General features: G+C 56.0%; 2 protein-coding genes across 3 annotated transcripts; one reads left to right on the top strand and one right to left on the bottom strand.

Moving 5' to 3' along the window:
* The first annotated feature begins 2,336 nt into the window (after positions 1–2,336).
* On the top strand, positions 2,337–17,300 carry CUNH21orf58 (chromosome unknown C21orf58 homolog). The gene is made up of 9 exons (XM_032865179.1): positions 2,337–2,365; positions 2,449–2,540; positions 3,331–3,391; positions 4,415–4,488; positions 5,214–5,372; positions 8,160–8,271; positions 14,567–14,703; positions 15,113–15,309; positions 17,050–17,300. The coding sequence occupies exons 2-9, from the start codon at positions 2,481–2,483 to the stop codon at positions 17,084–17,086; spliced, it is 837 nt and encodes a 278-aa protein (XP_032721070.1). The 5' UTR covers positions 2,337–2,365; positions 2,449–2,480; the 3' UTR covers positions 17,087–17,300.
* YBEY (ybeY metalloendoribonuclease) lies at positions 15,845–23,079 on the bottom strand. 2 transcript variants are annotated; one of them, XM_032865181.1, is made up of 4 exons: positions 22,780–23,079; positions 21,636–21,764; positions 20,948–21,016; positions 15,845–15,882 (listed from the first exon to the last, which is right to left on the bottom strand). In XM_032865181.1, the coding sequence occupies exons 1-4, from the start codon at positions 22,987–22,989 to the stop codon at positions 15,862–15,864; spliced, it is 429 nt and encodes a 142-aa protein (XP_032721072.1). In that variant the 5' UTR covers positions 22,990–23,079; the 3' UTR covers positions 15,845–15,861. The 2 variants fall into 2 exon arrangements, with proteins under 2 accessions (XP_032721072.1, XP_032721071.1); XM_032865180.1 differs by lacking the exon at positions 15,845–15,882 and adding an exon at positions 19,561–19,803 and having other exon boundaries at positions 22,780–23,071.
* Between the last annotated feature and the right edge of the window lie 2 nt (positions 23,080–23,081).

Here is a 23,081-nt window from a genome sequence, read left to right on the forward strand (position 1 = left end):
GACCCAACGAGGGTCACGGCGGGAGCGCCCGGGGCACCTGCGGGGCTCCGCTGGTTGAGCCTGTGCCTTCGGCTCAGGTCATGATCTCAGGGTCCTGGGATCGAGCCTCGCATCGGGCTCTCTGCTCAGGGGGGAGCCTGCTCCCCCCCACCCGCCTGCTTGTGATCTCTGTCAAATAAATAGATAAAATCTTAAAAATAATAATAATAACAATAGCGCCTCCCGCCAGCCGTGTGCAGTGAGACCACCTTGCGGACCGTTGCGCATCCCTCACGCAGCGAGTCCGTGGTCCACGCAGCCACGACCCCCTCGGACCCCTTGGCGGATGCTGGAAACCAACCCCGGAGAGCGCTCCTGGGTCAGACCACAGCCCTGTGGCAGCTCCCGGTCTCCGCTCGCAGATTATGGTGATTTGAGCCACGCGCTAGGCTCCCAAGACCGGGCCGACCTCCCAGGAGCCGCTGCGGGCCTAGAACCCGACTCGCTGCATCGTCACCCGCTGGGCTCCGTGGGAGGCTCCGCAGGGCACGTGCCCACGGCCTTCCCCCGCGGGCTTGGTCACTGGTCTCCCGCCGTTTCCTAGAACCCCATGGCCGTCTCCATGGTCCTTCTCGACTGTATCGTTGATCTCTCCATTTATTTTTAACAATTAAAATGCCGTCCAAGTAAATTTTTAATGAGATAATGAGATACTCAACCCAAGGAGGAAGCCAAACTCTCACTCCCTGAGTATGAGCTGCACAGGGACTGCCACGCAGGGGGACTCCGGAAAGGGGATTAAAAATAGCAGCCGTGTTGGGGCGCCTGGGTGGCTCAGTGGGTTAAGCCTCTGCCTTCGGCTCAGGTCATGATCTCAGGGTCCTGGGATGGAGCCCTGCATCGGGCTCTCTGCTCAGTGGGGAGCCTGCTTCCCTCTCTCTCTGCCGGCCTCTCTGCCTACTTGTGATCTCTCTCTGTCCAATTAAAAAAAAAAAAAAAAAAAAAAAAAAAGCAGCTGTGGAGTGAAGAAGCACCCCCGCTGGGTGATCGGGGTTGAGGTCAGCAGTGACGAGTCATGGGGGCTGCCCACACAGTGACAACTCTGTTACACCATCTTTCTGATTTTTCTGTAAATACAAACTTTAAATAAATAACTATTTTTTAAAAACCGTCTAACAAACTCACGCGGGGATGTGTGACGTCAGCCACTGGGATTGTCTCCTGGCTACCACAAGTGGCTCAGTGAACTCCTCTCCGTGCACACTCAGACCTCCGGTTTGAATGCTAGGGCTGTGATGCGTATGAAAGCCAGACCACTGAAGTGTATGGGCAATTTAAGGGACTTTTAGCCAAATTTTGGCCTCTGATACAAGTGTCTTGGCTTAGTTGCATGGAGGAGGGGCATGTGTGTGAGCTGATCCCTCCTTCCCACCCCAGCCCAGGACTCCAGGAACCAGACTGCTCCACCCACGTTGTTAGCTGGGCTGATTGATTTGTAAATCTGAAATGTAAAGCCAGCACAAACAGACTGTTTGTGCCCCGTGCTCTGTGTGAAGGATCATTTATAACAGGCTTCTTTTGCTGGGGGCCCCTCCCCGCCCAACCAGTGCTGCAGCGTCTCCAGCCACCAACTCCTGACCTGACCAGGGGTCCTGTCCCGAGGTTGCCCGCCCTCTCTGGGCCAGGATCACCACAGGGCAGCCCCAATCCTGCAATCACAATCCCTCCTGGAGGAGTGTAGCCTCATGTGACCCTGTGTCCTGTGAGGTGGTGCCACCAAGAAGCCCCACGGGAAGCCCCAGAGCATGTCACTGGTCAGCTCCCTGTGCTGCTCCTTCTGCCACCCAGAATTTCCTGAAATCACAGGGACGTGGTGCCCCCACCGTCCTCCTGGTGTCCAGGCTTCACTCCCATCTTGCTCTGAGGGTCCCTAGAGGGGCGGGGGGCCTGCTGGCCCCTTGGAGGTAACAATGACTGAGGAGAGAGGAGGCCCCCACAGTGCATGGTGGTGCACGCAGCTGCCCCCCGCTCCTACCCCATACTCTTCAGGGCCCAGTCTGAAGGTGGGGCAATGCATGGGGAATCAGGACTGTCTCCCCCCACCCCTGCCCCAGGGCCTCACGCTCTCCCCTCTGGCCCCAGCTGCTGCTCATTGCCTGCCCAATAAGCCCCGCCCGGCTACACCTGGAGATGATCAGTGTTTATAGGCAACTCCTGTGCGGGGGACCAGGTGGGGCCTGGGAAGGACTCTCAGTGGAAACCTGGCAACCAGGGGCCTTCCTGTGTCTGCAGCGCCTAGCAACCATCGAGGCCACGTGGTCCTCCAGGGGGACGTGGCCACGCTCCCACACGCTCTCCTGTGGCAGCAGCGGCCAGTCTCCTGGAGGTAAACTCAGCCCAGCTCAGGAATCCTTCAAAGACACCAAGGTTGGGGCTGCTTCTCTCCAGCTGAGCACTTCTTGCTTGCAGATAACCTGAGACCAGGGAGGGACGGTCCTAGGATGCTGGACTCCTCAGTGGCAGATGCAATGACCCGACTCACCCTGAAGCTCTTGGAGAAGGTAAGACTGTGGGGGCAATCATGTTTCCAACAACTTGTCGAAGCAGCACAGATTTAAAAGGTACGTCATGAGACCTGTCAGTATCCTCCTGCTTCCAAGGCAAAACACCGTCTCCTGCTTTTCAGCCTTATGATAGACTGTGGTTTCTCATTTTTTGTTTTTCTCTGCATATGCAGAACCAGCTAGGTTCTTCTGGCAGCTTCTCAGCCAGGAGGCTGGATGCACCCATGACCCAGAGCATTTTGGGGGCCCACAGAACTCCCCCCACAGAGCCTTCCAGCTTCAGTGCTTGGAGAAGAGAGGCCCTGGCTGGTGCGGGATCCACAGCCACATACTCCGGCCTGGGACCCATCCCGACAGCCCTTTTCCTGTCCTCCACGCATCAGCCCGGTGCTTCCTTCTGGGTGGCCCAAGGCCAACGTGGACGGACTGGCAGGGGTCATCCCAGGACAGGTTCAGACTGTGCTGCTCAGCCCAGGGCTCAAGAGGTCAGGGGTGGTCAGGGACATGGGGCTGGCCTGGGTCAGACTCTGCAGAAAGTTGCTTGAAAGGAGCCATTCATATCTGCGCATCTGCCCTAAGATTTCAAGGTGGAACTTGTGTGCCCCCAATGGAAAGTGTGACGCCCACCCTCCCTAAGAGAGTATGGACGACCCTTGCCACCTCCCCCCTCCCCAACTCTATCCCAGTTACCTCATCTGGGACACTGGTCCCTTCAGACCCTTTGGGGCAGGTGCTCCTTCCTTGACCCAGACCCACCCACTCGCACTCTCTGTCCTTCTCGACACAGAAACTGGAGCAAGAGCGTGAGACTGTGGAAGGGGATTCTGAGGACCCCCTGCTCCTAGCGGGTAAGAGTCCAGGCTGCTGGAAGCCACCCGGGCACGAAACCTCCTCCTGGGTCCTTCCCTCCTCCTGATCCCAACAAGACTGTCCTGCTACTCCTCCCTTGTGTGCAGGGTTGAAAGAGCTTGCATCTTCTCACACACACACACACACACACACACACACACACTGTGCTCTGTCAGTCACACCCTCACAAAAACCCGAGAGGGGATACATTCATCGTTCCCGTCCTGCAGTTAAGAGAAGGGGATCCAGAGAGGTCTGATCGTCTGCCCTCAGTTGCCCAGCTCAGAAGTGGGCACTGGATTCGAATCCTGTTCTAGGGTGGTGGGTTCGCGGGGTTCAACCTGTCATGTGGGCACACATGAACTAGAGGAGAGGACTGCTCTCCGGGTGGCAGTGTCCAGGTTCAGGGATGTCCTGATAAGGTGCGAGGCAGGCATAGGAGGACGCTGCCTGTTCCTTATTACGGGGAAGAGCGCCTTTAGCAGTGGGAGCTCCAGGAGACGTGTGAGGGCAGCAGGCAGAGCCCAGGGCTCAAATCCAGACAGGGAACCCCAAATCAGGCCACCGGACCACCAGGTAAGAGCAGAACCACTGAGTGTGGACCCGGGCAGTGGGGACCACCCCCCTCCCAGAGGACAGGCTGCTCTGGGCACCCTCAGGCCTGGGGGTGGGGAATGGGTGTGCTGTGCCAGAGGAGGGAAGGCCAGACCCCGTTTGGAGTCTCCTCTCGAGACGGGACCCCTCACTTGGGAAGCCGCCGAGGGCATACCTGAGGCTCGGGGGACCGGACCAGCCCCCGGGCTGCCTGGGGCCCCCAGATGGCTGCTGGCGGCAAGAGGCCAGGCTCACAGTCCAGTCGTGCTCGGGACCAAGCCCTGTGAGGACCTTGTCCCTCTCTCCAGCATCCAGCGGAGCCGGAGGAAAGGCTTCCTGCTGCAGGGCAGTGCGGTGCTCGGCCCTGCGTGGGAACCCGCCTGATGTGACTGCCAGCCCCTCAGAAATAAGATGATCCTTCCACACAGGAAATGAGGACAGGCCAGACGCGGCCCTGCTAGACGCTCTGAGGAGGAGGCGAGCGCTTCTGCGGAGACTCTGGGTAGGCCGCCTGTCACCCTGCTGTGTGGACGGGATCAAGACCAGGCCAGAGGCACGCGGGAGGGCTTCCTGGACCCAGCATGAGTCCCCTGCCAGCCATGACTGGAGGGCGCTCGGGATGGACAGGAGCAGCTGGGACACCACGCCCCGGGAGAGAAGGTCAAGGCCTGAGTGCAGGTTTTCTGTTGTTCAGGTCCTAGCAGGGGCTGAACTGAAAATCCCTGCTTTGGTTGCACGGTGGTTTCCAAGGGCGAAATGCTGGGCAAAGGGCCCCATTCCTACACGAAGTGGGATTTCAAGGAGGCCAAAGGCTTCGTCCAAACTAAATGCACCAGCAACAGGGAATGACCGCGCGAAGCGGTCAGTCAGGTCCAAATGTGTAGTTACGATCGAGTGCCAGAAAGAGAATGTACGCTGTGGGCTGGACAAAAAGACCAACCAGAAATCAGTCGGTTACTCGGTAAACTTACGAAGTTCTAAGCTCCCTCCCCTCTCCTCCACGTAAGACTAAGGGCTGTTCCTATGCGTGGCCCCCACGAAGAGCCTGGGGCCCGAGTGGGCCAGGAGGACGCCAAGCCTGCAGCCCTGAGGCCCCTCCCGCCTGAGGACCACAGTCCAGGCGTTGGGGCCGCGGTGCAGTGCGGGCGAGCCCTGGGCGGCCGTCCCCGCCCCTCCTGGCTGTGGCTGTCCCTCCCTGGGGGCAGCAGTTCTGCCTTACGGTTGCAGGAACAGCATCTCCTAGAGGAGGCCTCCCAGGCCCAGGCCCGGAGTGGGATGAACAGAGGAGGAGACCGTGGGTCCGCACTGCCTCCAGAGGTGCCCCCCGTGGGCATCTACTCCCTGCCCCCGCCAGCCCTGAAGCCCCCACAGATTATCCAATGCTCAGTAAGTGTTCAAGAGCCAATGGCAGAAGCGATGAGGGAGGGTGTGGTGCCCACAGAGACTGTCATCTAAGCAGAGAGTGGGGGGTCCTCGTGGTCTCAAGGCCCACCTCCACGGCAGCATATGAAGGCGCCCCAAGAGGGTCAGTCCCCTTGGAACCAACAGGGGCTGCATTTCCCACGTCCCGGGCACTGGACAGGGAGCTTGGTGGTTCCTCTCTGTGGTCCTCACAGGTGCCCTGGGAACCGGCTTCCGGGGGAGAGGGTGGTCTTATCCCTCATTACAGAGGAGATCCTGGGGTCCCCATCTGGGCTCCTGACTCTCAGGTCCTAGCCTTTACACGAGAGACAGAAGTATTCAGCATCAGGTGAGCCCTGCATTGGGGGAGGAAGTATGTCAACTCTTTCTCAAAATTTCTTAATAACCAGGGGAACCCTAAGACCCTACTCTTTTTTTTTTTTTTAAGATTTTATTTATTTATTTGACAGAGATCACAAGTAGGCAGAGAGGCAGGCAGAGAGAGAGGAGGAAGCAGGCTCCCCTCTGAGCAGAGAGCCCGATGTGGGGCTCGATCCCAGGACCCTGAGATCACGACCCGAGCCGAAGGCAGAGGCTCAACCCACTGAGCCACCGAGGCGCCCCAAGACCCTACTTTCAAGGGCAGACTTTGAAAAGGTGAAAGAGCTCCAGGTTTGAGAGCCCCACACCTCAAGTCAGCACTCCGGTGGCAAGCCGTGGAATGCAACCCAGACTTTCTTAAGCCGAAGAGAATATATCTGAGGGCAGGCGAGTGCAGGCAGGGACAGAAGCCCAGGTCGGGGCTCATCCAGGCCCTGGGGAGAAGAGAAGGCTGAGGAGGTGGGCAGGACCACGTTGCAAATGTTCTGGACCAGCTGGCTGGGGCGACGGTTAGCGCCGACAGACCGGGCCTGTGACCTGGAGGGTGTTTGTTTTGGAAGAAGAGGTGGCGGCACACGGCACAAAGTGGGAAGGGGCAACACCAGATCGGGGACAGATCAGGGCTAACCGAGCTCCCAGAGCCCCTGTTGCCCCTGGGCTGTGTCCAGGCTCCAGATCTCCCCTTCCCAGCATGCGCCTTTGGATCTTCCAACACTACCTCCTTCTAGGAAGGGTGGGAATGGTGGGGGTTGGGGCACGAGGTCCCCCTCATTCCCAAACAGGTTCACTGAACTCCCAGCAAGCCACGGGGGCCCAGTTCTGCGTGCGTCTTTCCATCCACCCCAGGGACAGCAAAAGAACAAGTAGGGCCTTTGGTTGGTACTGTGAATTTCCTTGATGCTGGACTTGGAGACCCTGAGGCAAGGTGTCCCCCAAGCCAGGGCAGCTGTAGCTTCAGCCGTTTACACAGCGGATAGCAACGTGCGGCCATGGGCCGAAGCTCCCCTGCCCTCTGATGTTGTGCGACATGTACACTGAGGATGGTCTTACGCTTTTACATGTGTGGGCGAGGGGCGCCTGGGTGGCTCTCCCTCTCATTGTGGCTCTCCCTCTGCTCATGCTCTCTCTCTCTCTCAAGTAAGTGAAATCTTCTGAAAAATGGGGGAAAATCAAAAGAAGAAGAATGGTTTATAAAGTATAAAAATGATGTGAAACGTGCATCTCAGTGCCCACAGTGACGTGTCACCAGCCCCGTCCCCCCTGTGGTGGCCACTCTGGAGCCCCACCGGCTGAGAGAAGCCATTGCTGCCCAGGCCAGAGGGCCCACAAAGCCACAACCATTCCCTGCTGGCCCTCTGCAGAGGCTTATGCCATCATTTCTGGGAACTGGGAAAGAAAGGACAAGGTCAGGGCCTTGTTCACCCAGAAGAGGAGTGAGATGGAAAGGCTTCAGCGTCTGACCAACACCTGCTGTGAGTGCTTCTCACTGGAGAGAAGCTAGAGGTTATTTTCACGCCCTGTTCCTGGGATGCCTCCGTTCGAGCAGAATCAATGAAACCAGACATCAGCTTCCTCTCCTAAAGACGGCATGTGGGAAACATTACACATACTGTGCGTTGGGGCGCCTGGGGGCTCAGTTGGTTCAGCACCTGACTCATGATTTTCGGCTCAGGTCATGATCTCGGGGTGGTGGGATCAAGCCCCACATTAGGCGTAGGGTTCTGCACTGGGCGTGGAGTCTGCTTATGACTCTCCCTCTCCCTCTGCCATCCCCCCACCCACCACCACCCATGCGCACGCATGGGCTCTCTCTCTTTCTCTCTTAAAAAAACACACTCTGTGTTAGTGTACTGGGGCTCCCATAAAAAACCACCACAGACTGGGCAGCTTAAGCAACAAATTTATTTTCTCACATTTCTGGAGGTGGAAGCCCAAGACCAGGGTGCCGGCCGATCAGCGTCCGGGTGGGAGTTCTCCTCCCAGCTTGCACACGGATGGCTTCTCCCTGTGCTCACATGGCAGACAGAGAAAGCTCTCCGGCATCTCCCTTTTTATGGGGCCACCAGCCCTATTGGATCAGGATGGCACCCTAATGACCCCACTAAACCTTTGTAAGCTCTTCACAGGCCTGATCTCCAAATACAGTCACACTGGAGGTTAGAGCTTCAACATAAGAATTTTGGGGGTGGACACAGACCTTCATAACATATCATGTCCTAGGTGATACGCAGACTCAAATATCTATCTGTTCAGCAACATGCTCAATGCGTAGGGTTAACTGTTTCAACTTCCTCTCGGATGGATGGAAAGATGGGTGAGTGGGTGGGTGCACACTGTAGGTCACAGTCTCCCGGGGCTCGTTCAGGGAACTAATCATCTGGCTCTTTGTAGGGCCCTCAGCCTCCTGCTACCATCATTCAACAGCTGCCCCAGCAGCCCCTCATCACACAGATCCCCCCTCTCCAGGCCTTCCCCACTCAAAGATCAGGAAGTATTAAGGAAGGTAAGTCTTCCGTATTAATAATGTTATGGGTTTATAAAATTCTGTAAAGAAACAAAAAATATTTTGTAGACAGGATAGTCCTTTAGGGTCGGCATTTGGCTACTCAGTCAAAGCTACATAGTAGCAACATGAAATAATTTTAACTTTAAGAAACCCTTATAGGTATCTTGGAGGGAAGAAAACAAGAACTGGGAATCGAGAGAAGTGGGCCCAGCCCCAACCAGCTGTAAAAACCTTGGCTAAATTGCTTCTCCTTTTCAATGAGTTTTGTTTTGTTTTGTTTTGCTTTGTTGGGGGGCAGAGGGAGAGAGGGAATCTGAAGCGGGAGCGCAGAGCCCAATGCCCACCACCGATGCTGCCATGCGGGGTCGATCACGTGACCCTGAGGTCATGACCGGAGCCACGGAGCCGCCCACGTGCCCCTTCAATGAGCTCTAGAAGCTTGAGATCTAAAACCACCTCACGGAGAGGGCAGGGTAAACTGCACAAATTCGAAGTGCGCAGTTGGACATGAGCTGACGCGTGTGCACGTCCATGGCCCCAACTTGGCAGGCAGTGAGCACGTGTCCCCCCAAGCCCCGCTCCCCAGGACTAATGGCGTTGGGCTCGGGAGCGCAGCGGTGTGTAGACTCCTCGGGTCCGTGTTCTCAGTCCTTTGCTCGCGGCGGCCACCAGCTTCTGTCGTTCCTGTGGGCCCTCGCGCGTGGTCACTCATGCCAGCGTGCGTCCAGGGCCTCCCCGCGGCTCAGCCAGGGCCCCAGCCCCCCGCCTCCCCTGACGCGCTTCAGTGCGGGTCGGTGGTTCTAGATGCCCGAGGGCCTGGACCTGCGCTCTCAGCGGCTGGAGACAGACACCTGAGTGCCTTCGTCGGGGTAGAGGGGGAGGAGATGGAATCAGGGTGAAAAGTGACATCTTCAGTATGTGTCAGTATGTGCCCGCATGTGTCCATCTGTGTCCGCAGGTGTCCGTCTGTGTCCGTACGTGTCCGTCTGTGCCCATACGTGTCCATATGTGTCTGCACATGTCCATATGTGTCACTATGTATCTGTCAGTACATGTCCGTATGTGTCCGTCCGTGTCAGTATGTGTCCGTACGTGTCAGTGTGTCCGTATGTGTCTGTCAGTATGTGTCCATATGTGTCCGTACGTGTCAGTATGTATGTGTCAGTATGTGTCCATATGTGTCTGTTAGTATGTGTCCATATGTGTCCATACGTGTCAGTATGTGCCCATATGTGTCCGTACGTGTTAGTATGTATGTGTCAGTATGTGTCCGTATGTGTCTGTTAGTACATGTCCGTATGTGTCCATATGTGTCAGTATATGCCCATACATGTCAGTATGTCCATATGTGTCTGTACGTGTTAGTATGTATGTGTCAGTATGTGTCCGTACGTGTCGGTCTGTGTCCGTCTGTGTCTGCCTGTGTCCGCACGTGTCCGTACATGTCCATCTGTGTCCGCCTGTGTCCGCACGTGTCCGTACGTGTCCGTCTGTGTCCGCACGTGTCCGTACGTGTCCGTCTGTGTCCGCCTGTGTCTGCACGTGTCTGTACTTGTCTGTACGTGTCCATCTGTGTCTGCCTGTGTCCGCACGTGTCCGTACGTGTCGGTCTGTGTCCGTCTGTGTCCGTCTGTGTCTGCCTGTGTCCGCACGTGTCCGTCTGTGTCCGTCTGTGTCCGCCTGTGTCCGCACGTGTCCGTACATGTCCGTCTGTGTCCACCTGTGTCCTCATGTGTCCGTACGTGTCCATCTGTGTCTGCCTGTGTCTGCCTGTGTCCGCACGTGTCCGTACGTGTCCGTCTGTGTCCGTACGTGTCAGTATGTGTCCGCATGTGTCCGTACGTGTCCATCTGTGTCTGCATGTGTCCGTATGTGTCCATATGTGTCCGTACGTGTCAGTATGTGTCTGTCAGTACGTGTCAGTATATGTCCGTATGTGTCCGTCTGTGTCTTGCTGTTTTAAGTAGCGTCAAGTCCTCACCCCACGCCTTACCCCCGACGAGCTCTGATGGTGGGAGCAGGAGATATGAAGCAGTGGATCCGCCACGGAGCTCGTGTGCACACCCAGCGGTGTCCGAGGCCGCATCCCCTCCGCCGTACCCTCTGCCCCGTGAATCCATCCAGACCCAGCCAACCCGCCGCTCTCTCCTCTCCCCGCTCTCTCTGGACCCCACCCCCCCCAACCACTAGTGGCCATTAGGCTGTTCTCTGTACTTACAGGTCTGACTCTGCTTATCGTTTGTTTGTTCATTTTTCCTGTTCGTTGGGCTTTAACATGAAGATGAATGCGTGGGGTCCGGAGCCCCCTCTCCGCAGTGGTGGGAGGAGCTTGCAACACCCTCGCCCCCCCACCTCCCACCCAGCCACTGCTGCTCTTTGCTTTCATTTGTATTTTCTTTTAAGATTTTATTTATTTGACAGACAGAGATCACAAGTAGGCAGAGAGGCAGGCAGAGAGAGAGGAGGAAGCAGGCTCCCCGCTGAGCAGAGAACCCGATGCGGGGCTCGATCCCAGGACCCCGAGACCATGACCCGAGCTGAAGGCAGAGGCTTTAACCCACTGAGCCACCCAGGTGCTCCTCATTTCTATTTTTTTAAAAGAGTTTATTTATTTATTTGATATAGAGAGAGAGACAGTGAGAGAGGGAACACAACCAGGGGGGTGGGAGAAGCAGGCTCCCCGCTGAGCAGGGAGCCCTGTGAGGGGCTCGATCCCAGGACCCTGGGATCATGACCTGAGCTGAAGGCAGATGCTTAACGACCCCACAGGTACCCCACTTTCTCTCGTTCAGAACAACTTCCCAAACTAGACACCAGAAATCACCCCTGACAACCTACTCACCCTTTTTTGTATTCAGACCACCCTCTGGAATCATCTTCTGTCATCTTGAAATAAATCCTTTCCACGTTCCTTGACAACGGACTCTTGAAGCTCCTCAGTGTTTGTTTTCTAGCAAATGTTTTTATTTCCCCTTTTTCTTAAATACCAGTTTTGCTGGATATTCCGATCTAAACTGATAGTTATTTTCTCTCACCACTTCCTGAGGGCCCTTGTGATTATGTTGGGCCCACCCAGATAATCCAGGATAGTGTCCCCACCTCAGGATTCTTTTTCAAAAATTAATTAATTTTAAAAACTGTGGTGGGGGGGTGCCTGGGTGGCTCAGTGGGTTAAGCCGCTGCCTTCAGCTCGGGTCATGATCTCAGAGTCCTGGGATCGAGTCCCGCATCGGGCTCTCTGCTCAGCAGGGAGCCTGCTTCCTCCTCTCTCTCTGCCTGCCTCTCTGCCTGCTTGTGATCTCTGTCTGTCAAATAAATAAATAAAATCTTTTAAGAAAAATAAATAAATAAATAAATAAAAACTGTGGTGGGGCACCTGGGTGACGCAGTCAGTTAAGCGTCCGACTCCTGGCTTCAGTTCAGGTTGCAACTTCAGGGTCATGAGATCGAGCCCCATGTTGGGTTCTTTGCTCAGTGGGGAGTCTTCTTGGGATTTTCCTTCCCTCTGCCCTTCCCCCGCCCCCAGTGCATGTGTGCTCTCTCCAACCCCCTCAAGTGAATACATAAATCTTTAAAAAATTGTGGTAAAAACACATAAAATTTCCCATCTTAAACACGTTTAAGTAGTGTTAACTGGGTCCCCATGGTTGAGTGATAGATCTTCAGAAATTTCCATCTTGCATCCAGATCCCCCTCCAACCAGCCCCCAGCACCCACTCCTACTCTGTCTTGGAATTGGATGACTCTAAGTACCTCAGAGGAGAGGAATCCTACAATCTTTGTCCCTCTGTTGCTGGCTTATTTCGTGTGGAATAACGAACGTCTTCAAGTTTCATCATGTGGTGCCAGGTGGCAGACTTTCCTGCCTTTTTAAGGCTGAACATTTCTCCATGGTATGCATAGACCATGGTCTTTTATCCCTTCATTTGTTGATGGACACTTGGGTTGTTTGAATCCAAAGTTCTTTTTTTTTTTTTTTAAGATCCTATCTATTTACTTGAGAGAGAGTATGAGTGGGGGGCAGAGGAAGAGGGACAAGCGGGAGCCCGATGCGGGGTTCATTCCCAGGACCCCAGATCATGACCTGAGCTGAAGACAGATGCTTCACTGACTGAGTCCCCCAGGCGCCCCAATCCAAGACTCCTACTCACATCAGCAACATCACTGTCACCACGTAATGAAACTCAGGTCACACGTTCCAGGTATGAGGGTATGTACACGCCAGGGGCCATTGTTCAGCTGACCACGCTCTCCAGTCATGTTTTTTTTTTTTTTTTAAAGATTTTATTTATTTATTTGACAGAGAGAGAGAGAGACCACAAGCAGGCAGAGAGGCAGAGAGAGAGAGAGGGAAGCAGGCTCCCCACTGAGCAGAGAGGCCGATGTGGGGCTCGATCCCAGGACGATGGATGGGTCCTTTATGATACACGGACTGCCAGTTGCTTTCTTTGTGGTGTCTCTGGATGAACACAAGTTCTTAATTTTTTTTTTTAATATTTTATTTATTCATTTGACAGAGATCACAAGTAGGCAGAGAAGCAGGCAGAGAGAGAGGAGGAAGCAGGCTCTCCGCTGAGCAGAGAGCCCGATGTGGTGCTCGATCCCAGGACCCTGGGATCATGACCCGAGCCGAAGGCAGGGGCTTTAACCCACTGAGCCACCCAGGCGCCCCCACAAGTTCTTAATTTTTAATAAGGTTCTGTTCTTTAGGCTTTTTCCTTTGTGGGATTGGGGTCTTTGCTGTACTGTGTAAGAAGCTGTTACCTACTCAAGGTCATGAAGACATTCTACAGTTTGGTTTACTTTTCCCATTGAGGTTTATGAACCACCTGGAATAGATTTTATGAGCTCTGAGTTAGGGACTGGTGTTATCTTTGCCACAGATACCAGATTGGCCAAGTGCCATGTCCTGAAGACTGTGTTTCCCCATGACACCAACGTGTGCCCCTTATCCTGAGGCAGTTACACCGTGTTTGTCCCTGTCTGGACCTTCCTCTCATCCAGTCTTCACAGGCTGGTTCTGCTCAGTGGGAAGCTTGCCGGGGACACATGAGCTGGCCAGGCCCGGCCCCACGTGGGTCTTCTCAAGGGTCTTCACCCAGAACAGGGCTGCCAGACTCAGCCTCTCCACGTTCTCATCCTGCAGGGAGGAGAGTTCCCACCACTGTATGGCTGTGGGAACCTGGCTCCGTGCCCCCACCACCACCCCATTGCTCTCAGGCCTGCGACAAAATCTGTTAATCAAGGGTCTCCGGAGAAACAGAACCAACAGGGCGCGTCTAGAGAGAGAGAGAGAGAGAGACATATTTTAAGGACTTGGCTGGTGTGATTATGGAGGCTCGGCTAGCAGCTGCAGGGAGGGCAGGCTAGAGACAAGGGGCCCACTCCAGTGGGAGGGCTGCTGTGTACCCCGCTCCTGGACACCCCTGAAGGAGTCCTGTCCACACCACCAGCCTCCCCTTTTTTGACTGGGGATGTGAGTGGTTTTAGGGACCTGCCTGCCTCTAGTCTTGGGGGCTGCCTGATTTCCAGGGGCCTCGGTGTTGTGGAAAGAACCCATGTTTACCTCCCACACACACAAAAACATGTTTGCTTCATAGTATCCAGGACTGGTGAAGAGATTTGTTTCCTGGGGCCTCAGGCCTGGGAGCTAAAAACAATAGAGATGTGCTCTCTCCCTGTCTGGAGGCCGGAATTCTGAAATCTGGGTGTCACATGGCCAGGTTCCCTCCAGAGGCTCTTGGATGGGTGGGGAGGTCCTTCCTGCCTCATCCAGCAGCGGCTCCAGGTGGTCCTGGCTTGTGGATGTGTGGGTCCCATCCCCGCCCCGTCTCCATTGTGGCCTCCCCTCTGCTGTGTCAAGCCTCCCTCTGCCTCTGTTATGAAGACACTTGTCTTGGATGTACGGCCTACTTGGATAATGCAGGATGATCTCTTTTCAAGATTCTTGGTCATGTCTGTAAAATTTTCTAAATGAGGTCACATTCAGAGGTCATGGGGGTTAGGATGTGGACACAGCTTTCGGGGGCCACCATGTAGCAGAAGCGGAGCAGCCTCTCGGAGCCCAGCTGGACACCCTCAACAGCCCGTCAGGCACACACACCCTCCAGCCCAGAAACTTCAGAACCTCAGAACCATCCCCGGACGCCTGTGCCTGGAGCACCTCTCGTTGGTGGAGCGCTGAGTGCGTCTCGGCCTCTGCGAAGCCCTAAAGCCTTGTGCTGGGCCAGGCCTGATGATGTGCATGGGGTGTGTGAGTCATGGGGCCCCTCTTGCCTGCCTCTTCTTTCAGACATGGTGGAGATGATGCTGATGCAGAACGCCCAGATGCACCAGGTCCTCATGCAGAACCTGATGCTCCAAGCCCTGCCCTCAGCGTTTCTGCCCTCGCGGGGACCACTGGCAGCGCCCCCGCATCCCACCCCCCAGGTAGGCTCAGCTGGGGCAGGTCTGGAGGTAAAGGAGGCTGCCCGGATCAAAACCAGAGGGCCTGGGTGGCTTTTCTTCTGCAAGTCCATGCATGGGTGTGACTCTGAAAAGCACAGATCTGACTCCTGAGTCTGTGACCTGCTTGTGAAACCCTCTGGCGCTCGCTAGTCCCACCTAGAAGCGGAAGGAGTTCTGCGGTTTGGGGCCCAGGAAGCTGCCTCCCAGAGCCAATGAGCTCTGCTGGAACCTCCCTCCCCCCTTCCCTTCCTTGTTCCCCCCTCCACTTCCTCTCCCTCTCCTCTCCCTCCCCACCCTCCTCTCCTCGCCCCCTCCTTCCCCTCAAAATGGGCTGGTGTGTGTGCTGTGCTGAGGACCTACAGCGGGTCCCCTTGTCCTCCCGCGAGCCTAGAGGCAGAAGCTGCCCTCCGTGCACCACCACCACCACTACGCGCCCCCAGCCCCCCTGCAGGCCATCCCAGCACCGGGCTCCCTGGCTGGGTACTCCACGTGGCCCACGGTGGTCTCGGCCACCACCCTCCCACCTGCCTCCAGCTTCCTGCCAGCCCTCCACCACTTGGCCGGGCCCGCCTCAGCAGCCCTTAGCCCGTAAGTCAAGGCCAGCTTCCTGGCCTGTGGGGTGGGAGTACCCTAGAGCCTGGGTTGCACCTCCTCACCCCTGCTGACAAGCCAGTGGGCCCGTCTTTACCTGGGCCCAGGCCGAAGCAGGGAATTTGGAAAGGCCCTCCCGTCGTCTTGCAGGTGGGTCCTTGCAGCACTGGGCCCTGGAGGTCCCAGTCTGAGAACGGACCCTATGCCACCCTCCAGGGGAAGCTGCTTGTGGCTTGGGGCATCAGTCCAGCCCAGTATGAGCAGGGCTGTGGGGACCCTCCCCTGAGCCCTGGCCGCATGGCTCACCTGTAGTGTGGGGTCTGCGGGCCGGGCCGGGCAGTGACCGCACCCACATGTCCCAGCTTCCCCAGGGTGGCATCTGACGGCGGCCAGCCCACGCCGGCTCCGGGCGTGTGAGCCCCCACATGTGGACTCTGGTGAGCTTCGGGGCCTGGTTCCCCACTGGGTGCGGTCGGGGAGGCCTGGCAGAAGGCTGCAGCCTGGTCCCCGGGGGCAGGGCGGAGAGTCTGGTGGGAGTACAGGGTTCCGTCAGGAGAGACGGCCCAGGAGCCGGGGAGAAAAAAGGCGATGGAGTTAGCTGCTTACATGTTTAAGCCTTCCCGTGGGAGAAACCCCATAAACAGGGTCAAATATGACACTAACTGGGCCCTCTGTCTGCCCCCCTGGGGGAGGGGGGGCTCCTGCTGAGGGGATGGCACAAGGCCACCTGCCCGGGTCTCGCCGGAGGAGAAGTGTCTTCACTGTGTGTCCTTGCTGGCCAGCACCGCCCGGTCTTCTGGAAGGGAGACGCTCGGGGCTGAACGTGGTTCCTTCAGTGGGGCCTGAGGAAAGGGGGCTTTCTCTGCCTGGTTGCTCCTCTGGTTGTCGGGGCTTCTGAATGTCACCGTTACTCTTTCTTCACTTTTCCTGACCTTTGTTTTCTGGGTGGAATCGTGTTCCCTTGTTGTTTTATTTATTTTTAAAGATGTATTTATTGATTTACTTATTTGAGAGTGTGTGCGCACGTGGAGGGACAGAGGAAGCGGGAGAAGCAGGCTCCCCGCTGAGCGGGGACCCAGGACCCTGAGGTCATGACCTGAGCCAAAGGCAGGCGCCCCATCCCTTGCTGTTGTGACATTTTCATGTAAATGTCATTTTTAAGTGCTACGCATGTTCTCATCAGCCTCTTTTGGCATCAACTCTCTTGTGCCCTAAGTTGCAAGGCGTCAAGCGCCCACCATCCTCTACCTCCTCGGACGCTGCAGGCTCGCCGGAACGCTGGCCTGGGAAGCAGATGGAAGCAGGTGGCTGAGGACCTGGCCTGCAGCTCAGCTCCGTCGGGGGGGGTGCTGCCCTCAGGGAGCCTCCCAGGCCAGACAGCGGCAGGTACCCCCACGGTGTGCCCGGCACGAACGTGCTTTGTGAAATGCGTTTAAAGGTCTAACTCAAGGGGCGCCTGGGGGGGCTCAGTCCCTTAAGTGTCTGCCTTTGGCTTAGGTCATGATCCCAGGGTCCTAGGATCGAGCCCTGCACCCCGCATCGGGTTCCCCGCTCAGCGGGAAGCCTGCTTCTCCCACTCCCCCTGCTTGTGTTCCCTCTCTCGCTGTGTCTCTCTCTGTCAAATAAATACAATCTTTAAAAAAAAAAGTCTAACTCAATTTCTTATTTTCACATTGACGTTTTCTAACATGGTTTTTCTATTTGGTTTTATTTCTCAACATAATTAATTCAATACAGGGAAGAAGCTTGGCAGAAGCTGGTTATCTTGGCCTAATAAATTGGAAGAACCGTTTTGTCTGCGTCCAACGGAAAACCCGGTATTTCCCTGTGAACCTCTGTTACTTGCACACAGAACAGACGCTTGTAGTCACGGATTCTGCAGCAGCTGGGGGTTCTGCGGTCCCACTCAGTTCTGACACCATTCACCTGCAGAGGACTCAGTCCCATGAGACTGCCGCGTGCCAGCTGCCAAACTCAGGTTGTCCCCTGTGCTTTCTGACTTACTGGGTCAGGGAGCAGAGGTTCCCATAAACCCCTTTCCGGGTTTGATTAGAGCCGCTCACAGAACTCGGGCAACGCTTACCAACATCGACTAGTCTACTTAAGGGGGTGATAAGGGGTGGAGCGGGTCTGGGACGGTTGTGAGCACCAGAGCTTCTGTCCCGTGGAGTTGGGGTGCGTCACCCTCTCCGTGTGGACGTGGGCCCCCAGGGGGAAGCTCTCTGAACCCCGTCCTGTTGGGATTCATGGGGCTTCCTCATGTAGGCCTAAGGGAAACAACTGCATTTCTGAACACACACAGGAGAGCAGAGGCCAGGAAACCCAATGAATGCCTGGAGCAGGAGGGACCCATCCTGGCAGAGGCTGGGTTTGTGGAAGCTCTGGAACCAGGCCACTACGGCCAGGTCGGGGTGGACAGAAGTGCCACGTGGAATCAGATAGCCAAGGTAGAGCCCCAAGGCTGGGTGGGGCGGCCTTTTCTCAGATTTAGGTCAGATGGACACTGGGTGACATGCTCTGTTGTGTTCAGTGACATATAAAAACCCCTCTGAATCTATAAAAAAGAAAAATCAATAGAAAAATAAGCATTAGGGACAGCTGGGTGGCTCAGTTAAGTGGCCAGCTTTTGACTTTGGTTCAGGTCATGATCTTGGGGTGGTGAGATGGAGCCTTGCATCACCCATCAGGCTCCTTGCTCAGTGGGGAGTCGGCTCAAGATTCTCTTTGTTCCCCCAAAATAAATCTTAAAAAAAAAGAAAAAGAAGAATGAGCACAAGACAAGCAGTTAGTGAAGAGCTCTGGTCACTGGTGACGAGAAAAGCAGGACAGTCTCGGTGTATGCACGACCAAGGGAGGGGTTGGGGTGTGTGGAGGCTGAGGTCTGGACCCCAGAGTCACTGTTATGGCTGCAGGGGGGGCAAGTGACCAGGTCCTTTGGAAGCACTGGGCATTGCCTGATAAAGCTGGCTACCCTGCCCATACTGCCCCCAGCTGTTCTGCTCTGAGGCCCATACCCAGGGGGAACTGTGCTCCCGACTGCCTGGGCCCCCGACATGACCACAGAGGCACGGGGGATGTATGAGATTCCTGCTGACAGGAGTAGTGGGTCTCGGGATCCCTTCATTCTCTTAAAAAGAACTGCAGAGCCTAGAGCTTGTGGGGTCATCTTTGGTCTTTGCTGAGACGTTCTACCGAGAACAAGCTTCACTACAAGCAGGCACACATACCCCACAAGGCTTCAGGGGTGCCACAAGCCCAATTCTGGGTCCTTGAGGGGCTGGGGAAAATCCAGGCTGACAAGATATCCAGTGGGAAATGCATTTTCATGTGGATTCACAGGGAAAACCAGATTCTCAGAATTTAGTAACCCTGGATTAGGGCCAAAAGTCTCTGAGAGGCTGCATTTCGTTGCCGTGACCTCTTCAGAGCTCCTTGGCAGAATTCGTGGTGCTGTTGCCAACACCGGTCCCCGGGAGGCCCAGGCGGTGCAGGCCCAGGCGGTGCAGGCCCAATGTTGGCTCAGCACACCTCTGCGGCCTGCTCCCACGATGCTCTGGGCCCAGGAACAGCTTAGGTAAGGCTCTGTGGTGCCTTCTGGGTTTATTGTACCAAAAGAAAAGACAGGAAACAGTAACAGGGAAGAGGATGGGAAGCAGCAGTCAAGCTCAGGGTGCCTCCCGGAGCTGGGAGACACTCAGCTCCATGTGGACATGGGGATCTGGGGCTCAGAAGCTTTGGCCACAGCGGTGCCACAGGAAAGAGGACGTAGGCTGCGCCCACCTCAGGAGCCAGGATGGGCAGGAGATGTCGGCTGTGGGTCACCTGGCTGAGGTTGTCCAGGGGCTTGCAGCCCCGCTAAGGGTCAGCCTTGTGCCTCCCCTCATAAAGGCACCCAGCGAAGGCTCCAGGTCACAGTGCTCTTAAGGGGTAAGTGGAGACTATAGCCAATGGGTGTCTTGCAGGAAGGAGGGCGAGGGGCACATCCTGGGCTGCCTGTTCCACTCTCCGGAGCAGGCTGTAGAGGCAGGAGAGAGAAATGCCTCTGGCTACAGGCAGAACCTCAGGGGATGAGGGCCCCGTGCTCCAGCTCTGCAGCCTAAGGGCTTAGAACTACTTTATCTGCAACAGCGAAACGACATTTGCTAGGTTCTGAACGAAGTCATGAATGGACACGTCTTTTACACTTTCACAAAACGGTCAGGCTCCACTCGTGCCATTTTGCCCCCAAGTGTGGGTCGCTCTTGAGCCCTACAAGACACCAGGGACCAGCAGGGCCCTCCGTTTGGTGGAGTCCCTGGTCCTGGGGGGCCTGAAAGGGGAGGGTCCATCTGCCATCCACCTGCTGTCTCTGGACTCTACAGAGAATCCGCCGGGTGCCACCCGGGTGCCAGGCCTCCAGCACCCTCAGAAGAGGCCCCTGCTCAGGGGCTGTAGCCTGGTCCCAGTGAGCCGGCTCAGCTCTTCGAGAACCTGCTTCTCCTTCTGGAACATCTGAAACAAAGAAGTGCAAACCAACTTGGAGACCCCCGCCCAGCCTGGCCCGAGGGTCTCCTCTGGGGGAAGCCCTTCCCTAGAGCCCATGTCTACGGCTGTGGCGTGAGGGTCCTCAGCCGCGTGGCCCCCCAGAGCCAAAGCGCAGGACCTGGTTCTGCTCACCTTCACCCAGCATGTGCACACGGAACGTGGACATGCTGCCTGCAGGGTGAAGGGTGGGGCCGGCAGCGGGACTGGGGGCCAGGGGCCCAAGTAGTGGTCTGGGGCAAAAGAAGAGGAGACCCTGTCTGGGGCTGCAGGAGAACAGGCCAGATGGGTCAGCCGGGCCCAGAGTCCACCGGAGAGGGATGTGTGAGGACTGCCCCTCCTGGGGGAAAGAGTGCTCAGTGCCCCGGGAAGCCCTAGGAGGGCTGGGGTCCCTGCTGGAGGTGACATCACGGGCTCTCTCTGAGATGCTGCCAGAGGGGGGCGAGGGGGCCACAGCAGGGCCAGCCTCTCACCTGGAGGGGAAGCAGAGCCACAGTGTCCCTGGTGGGGACCCAGCCTGAGATGGCTGCATGTGCGGACAACTGGATCAGACTTGTTTGTTCATTGAAAAACAATTTTTGTGCCTTCCAGAGAGCCTGATTATTTGATTACAAATATAATTTGAGTTTATTAAATATAATATGGTGCATATACCAACATACACCCTTAAAATGGGGCAAGTATTGTCACTTCTCAGGGAAACAAACAGCTAAATAACTACCCTGTAGGTCTCTCTCAGATGCCTGCATCTTCTGAATCCTGTCCCACCTAATAAATATCACAATTTCTCTTGTAAAGAATTTTTGACTTTTAGCCATTAGAATTTTACAGAATTTATAAAATTCAGTCTCCCCGGCTCAGATCTTCCTTTCAACAGCAAATAAGTAATACAGTTAGTAGCATTCGGAGAGCCCCATATTTTTTACAATGTTAGTCTTTTGTTTTGTTTTGATAAAGTAGGCATTTGTAAAATCCTCAATTTATTGCTTTCCCCCCAGTTTTGGTTTTTGTACTTGACTGCAGGGGCAGCTCAGGCAGCCCTGGTTCCCGGGGCACTTGGCACTCAGGGCACTGCACCCTCTGTATCCTGAGGGACCAGGGGGACAGCTCCTACCTTCTGCCACTCAGCCTCTGTGCTGTGTGTGAAGCCCAGCAGATGACAGAGCCCATGGGTGGCAGTCACCTGTCAGAACAATTAAAAAGCTGTTTTAGGAACTGATCGTGACCAATCCTTGAGCCAAGGGTGGGGGGGGTGGAGGGGAGGAGGGGAGGGAGGGAGAAGTCAGCCCATGCACGGTGGGCGCTTAGGAACCTAGGGGTAGGTGGAGGGTGCCTGGGGCTGAGAAGGTGCCTATGTGCAGCTAGGGGCGAGGAGGAGAGGGTCCCAGGCCTGGTGGGCTGGCCCTCCACTGAAGGGCATGGGATCTCTGGGAGGTGGGGGGCACAACAGCCCTGCAGGGGTGCGCCGCTGGCATGGCGATCGCAGAGCACAAGCCTGTGCTGAGCAACTCTGTCCGTACCAGGGCTCCTGCCACGCCCCCGGCCAGAAAGTCCCATTGCCCGGGGAAGCAGTCTTCTGACCTGTTTCCTGCCCTCTCCCCTCACCCGACACTGCTAGGGAGGCAAGCAGGCCCAAGGCCTAGGCTTGCTCTCTGTGGGATGATGAGAGAGGGTCCTTGCTGCCCCTGCTTGTAGGTCTCCCTCCCCCAATAACCCCTGTCCTTCACATGAGACAGTGTGGAGACGGGTGTCCCATCCATGGCCCTCTTTTCAGGCCCTGTTTATTTCAGCTTCCCACTCACAGTGAGGATATCAAAGTAGTCCTCATCTCCTTTGCACTGCTGGAAGATATACTCCACTCCTAAGAAAATGTCTCCCAAATTGTAGTCATCTGGAGTATCAGGCTGGGGAAGTTCCCCTGCTTTTATATTCTGCAAATGAGGAAATACAGATTTGGAGAATAGGACCTCAGGAACTAACCTGATGACAGGCCTACAGATTTCATTCTGGAAGACCCCTACTCAGTAGTCCCAGGGCAGGTGAGGGGTGGGGGGACTACAGCAGAGTCCCTCTTTACAGGTGACCTAGGACAAACGAGCTGCTTTCCTCTATCTCTTTCACCTTTTTAGCACACAATTACACAGGCCCACACTGGTACAACTGTGTATTTCTGTTCTTTGTTATCTTGTCCGAGACGGTCTTCCACGTTTCCCACAAAAGAAACGACCAGTCCCTCCATCTGAAGGCTGCTCACACTAAGCTAGTCCTGCAGATGGATGTTAAGGGTATTAATATGTTCCCTCCCTGTTAGGAAAAAATACCAAGGGACTATTTAAGAGGTTTATACTGTAACATCTTCCTTAGCGGTGACACTAGCGGATCACACAGTACACGCGTGCTTCCAGCGTTCTCGAGTGTACGAGCAAAGTCCTTCTCGTTTATGCTCTAACAGTGTGGGAAGCCTTGGACGAACCACGTGCATCGGGGGAGGTAGTAGCCTAATCGCTATCTTCTATTTGCTGAAAATATTTTCTCAGTGTTGTTTTTCATTTTCAGTGAAAAGATTCAGTGTTATCCACATTTTTCAACCATACGTTGTTTGTTACTGTATCCCGCTTAAAATTCCCGAAGCAGGGGTGCCCGGCCGGCTCAGCGGGTGGAGCACAGGCCTCCTGACCTCGGGGGTGTGAGTCTGACCTTGGCTGGGGGTGCAGAGGACTTAGAACCAACAGCAACAACAACAACAACGAAAAGTCTTTAAAAACACCGCAGAGGCTCTCGACTCCTCTCCGGACTCCCCGACAGCGTCAGGACACGGTTCGCCCCGGGCCAGCGGTGTTGCCCACAGGGGTGGCCCCGCCGGGCCCTGCTCACGGGTGTTCGAGGTTTTCGGAAACTCAGGACCAGAGCATCCGCCGCGGAAGCCGGACGCGGGAACCACCTCACCTCGTGGAACGGGAAGGACAGCACGTCGGTCGGGGCGTCCCGGGCTCTGTAGACGCCGTTGATGCGCCGAATGGTCCTGTTGTCCACGCAGACGACCGCCAGGTCGAAGCGCTGCACCCCGAGGGCCGCCCTGAGCAGCTGCAGCCGGCGGCGGAGCGGCGCCCTCCGGACGGGGACCGCGCGCTGCAGGTTGCGGAGCAGCAGAGCCATGTCGGGGCCGCGGCCGCGCGCGCCTTCGGGATGCCCCGAGGTCGCGGCCCCGAGCGGACGCCGGCCGGGGAAGCGCCGAGAGTCCTGCCGAC

The sequence above is a fragment of the Lontra canadensis genome, unplaced genomic scaffold, assembly GCF_010015895.1.
Source record: "Lontra canadensis isolate GAN:19392208 unplaced genomic scaffold, GSC_riverotter_1.0 scaffold29, whole genome shotgun sequence".
NCBI lineage: Eukaryota > Metazoa > Chordata > Mammalia > Carnivora > Mustelidae > Lontra > Lontra canadensis.

Bases quoted from the DNA above. Each gene is read 5' to 3' on its own strand.
- CUNH21orf58 (XM_032865179.1), top strand. From the start codon at position 2,481: ATGCTGGACTCCTCAGTGGCAGATGCAATGACCCGACTCACCCTGAAG. The intron at 2,541-3,330 runs GTAAGACTGTGG...TTCTCGACACAG, and splicing joins CCCTGAAGCTCTTGGAGAAG to AAACTGGAGCAAGAGCGTGA. The intron at 3,392-4,414 runs GTAAGAGTCCAG...CCTTCCACACAG, and splicing joins GGACCCCCTGCTCCTAGCGG to GAAATGAGGACAGGCCAGAC.
- YBEY (XM_032865180.1), bottom strand. From the start codon at position 22,989: ATGGCTCTGCTGCTCCGCAACCTGCAGCGCGCGGTCCCCGTCCGGAGG. The intron at 21,017-21,635 runs GTGAGTGGGAAG...TTGTTCTGACAG, and splicing joins ACTACTTTGATATCCTCACT to GTGACTGCCACCCATGGGCT. The intron at 19,804-20,947 runs GTAGGAGCTGTC...TCTTTGTTTCAG, and splicing joins CAGAGGCTGAGTGGCAGAAG to ATGTTCCAGAAGGAGAAGCA.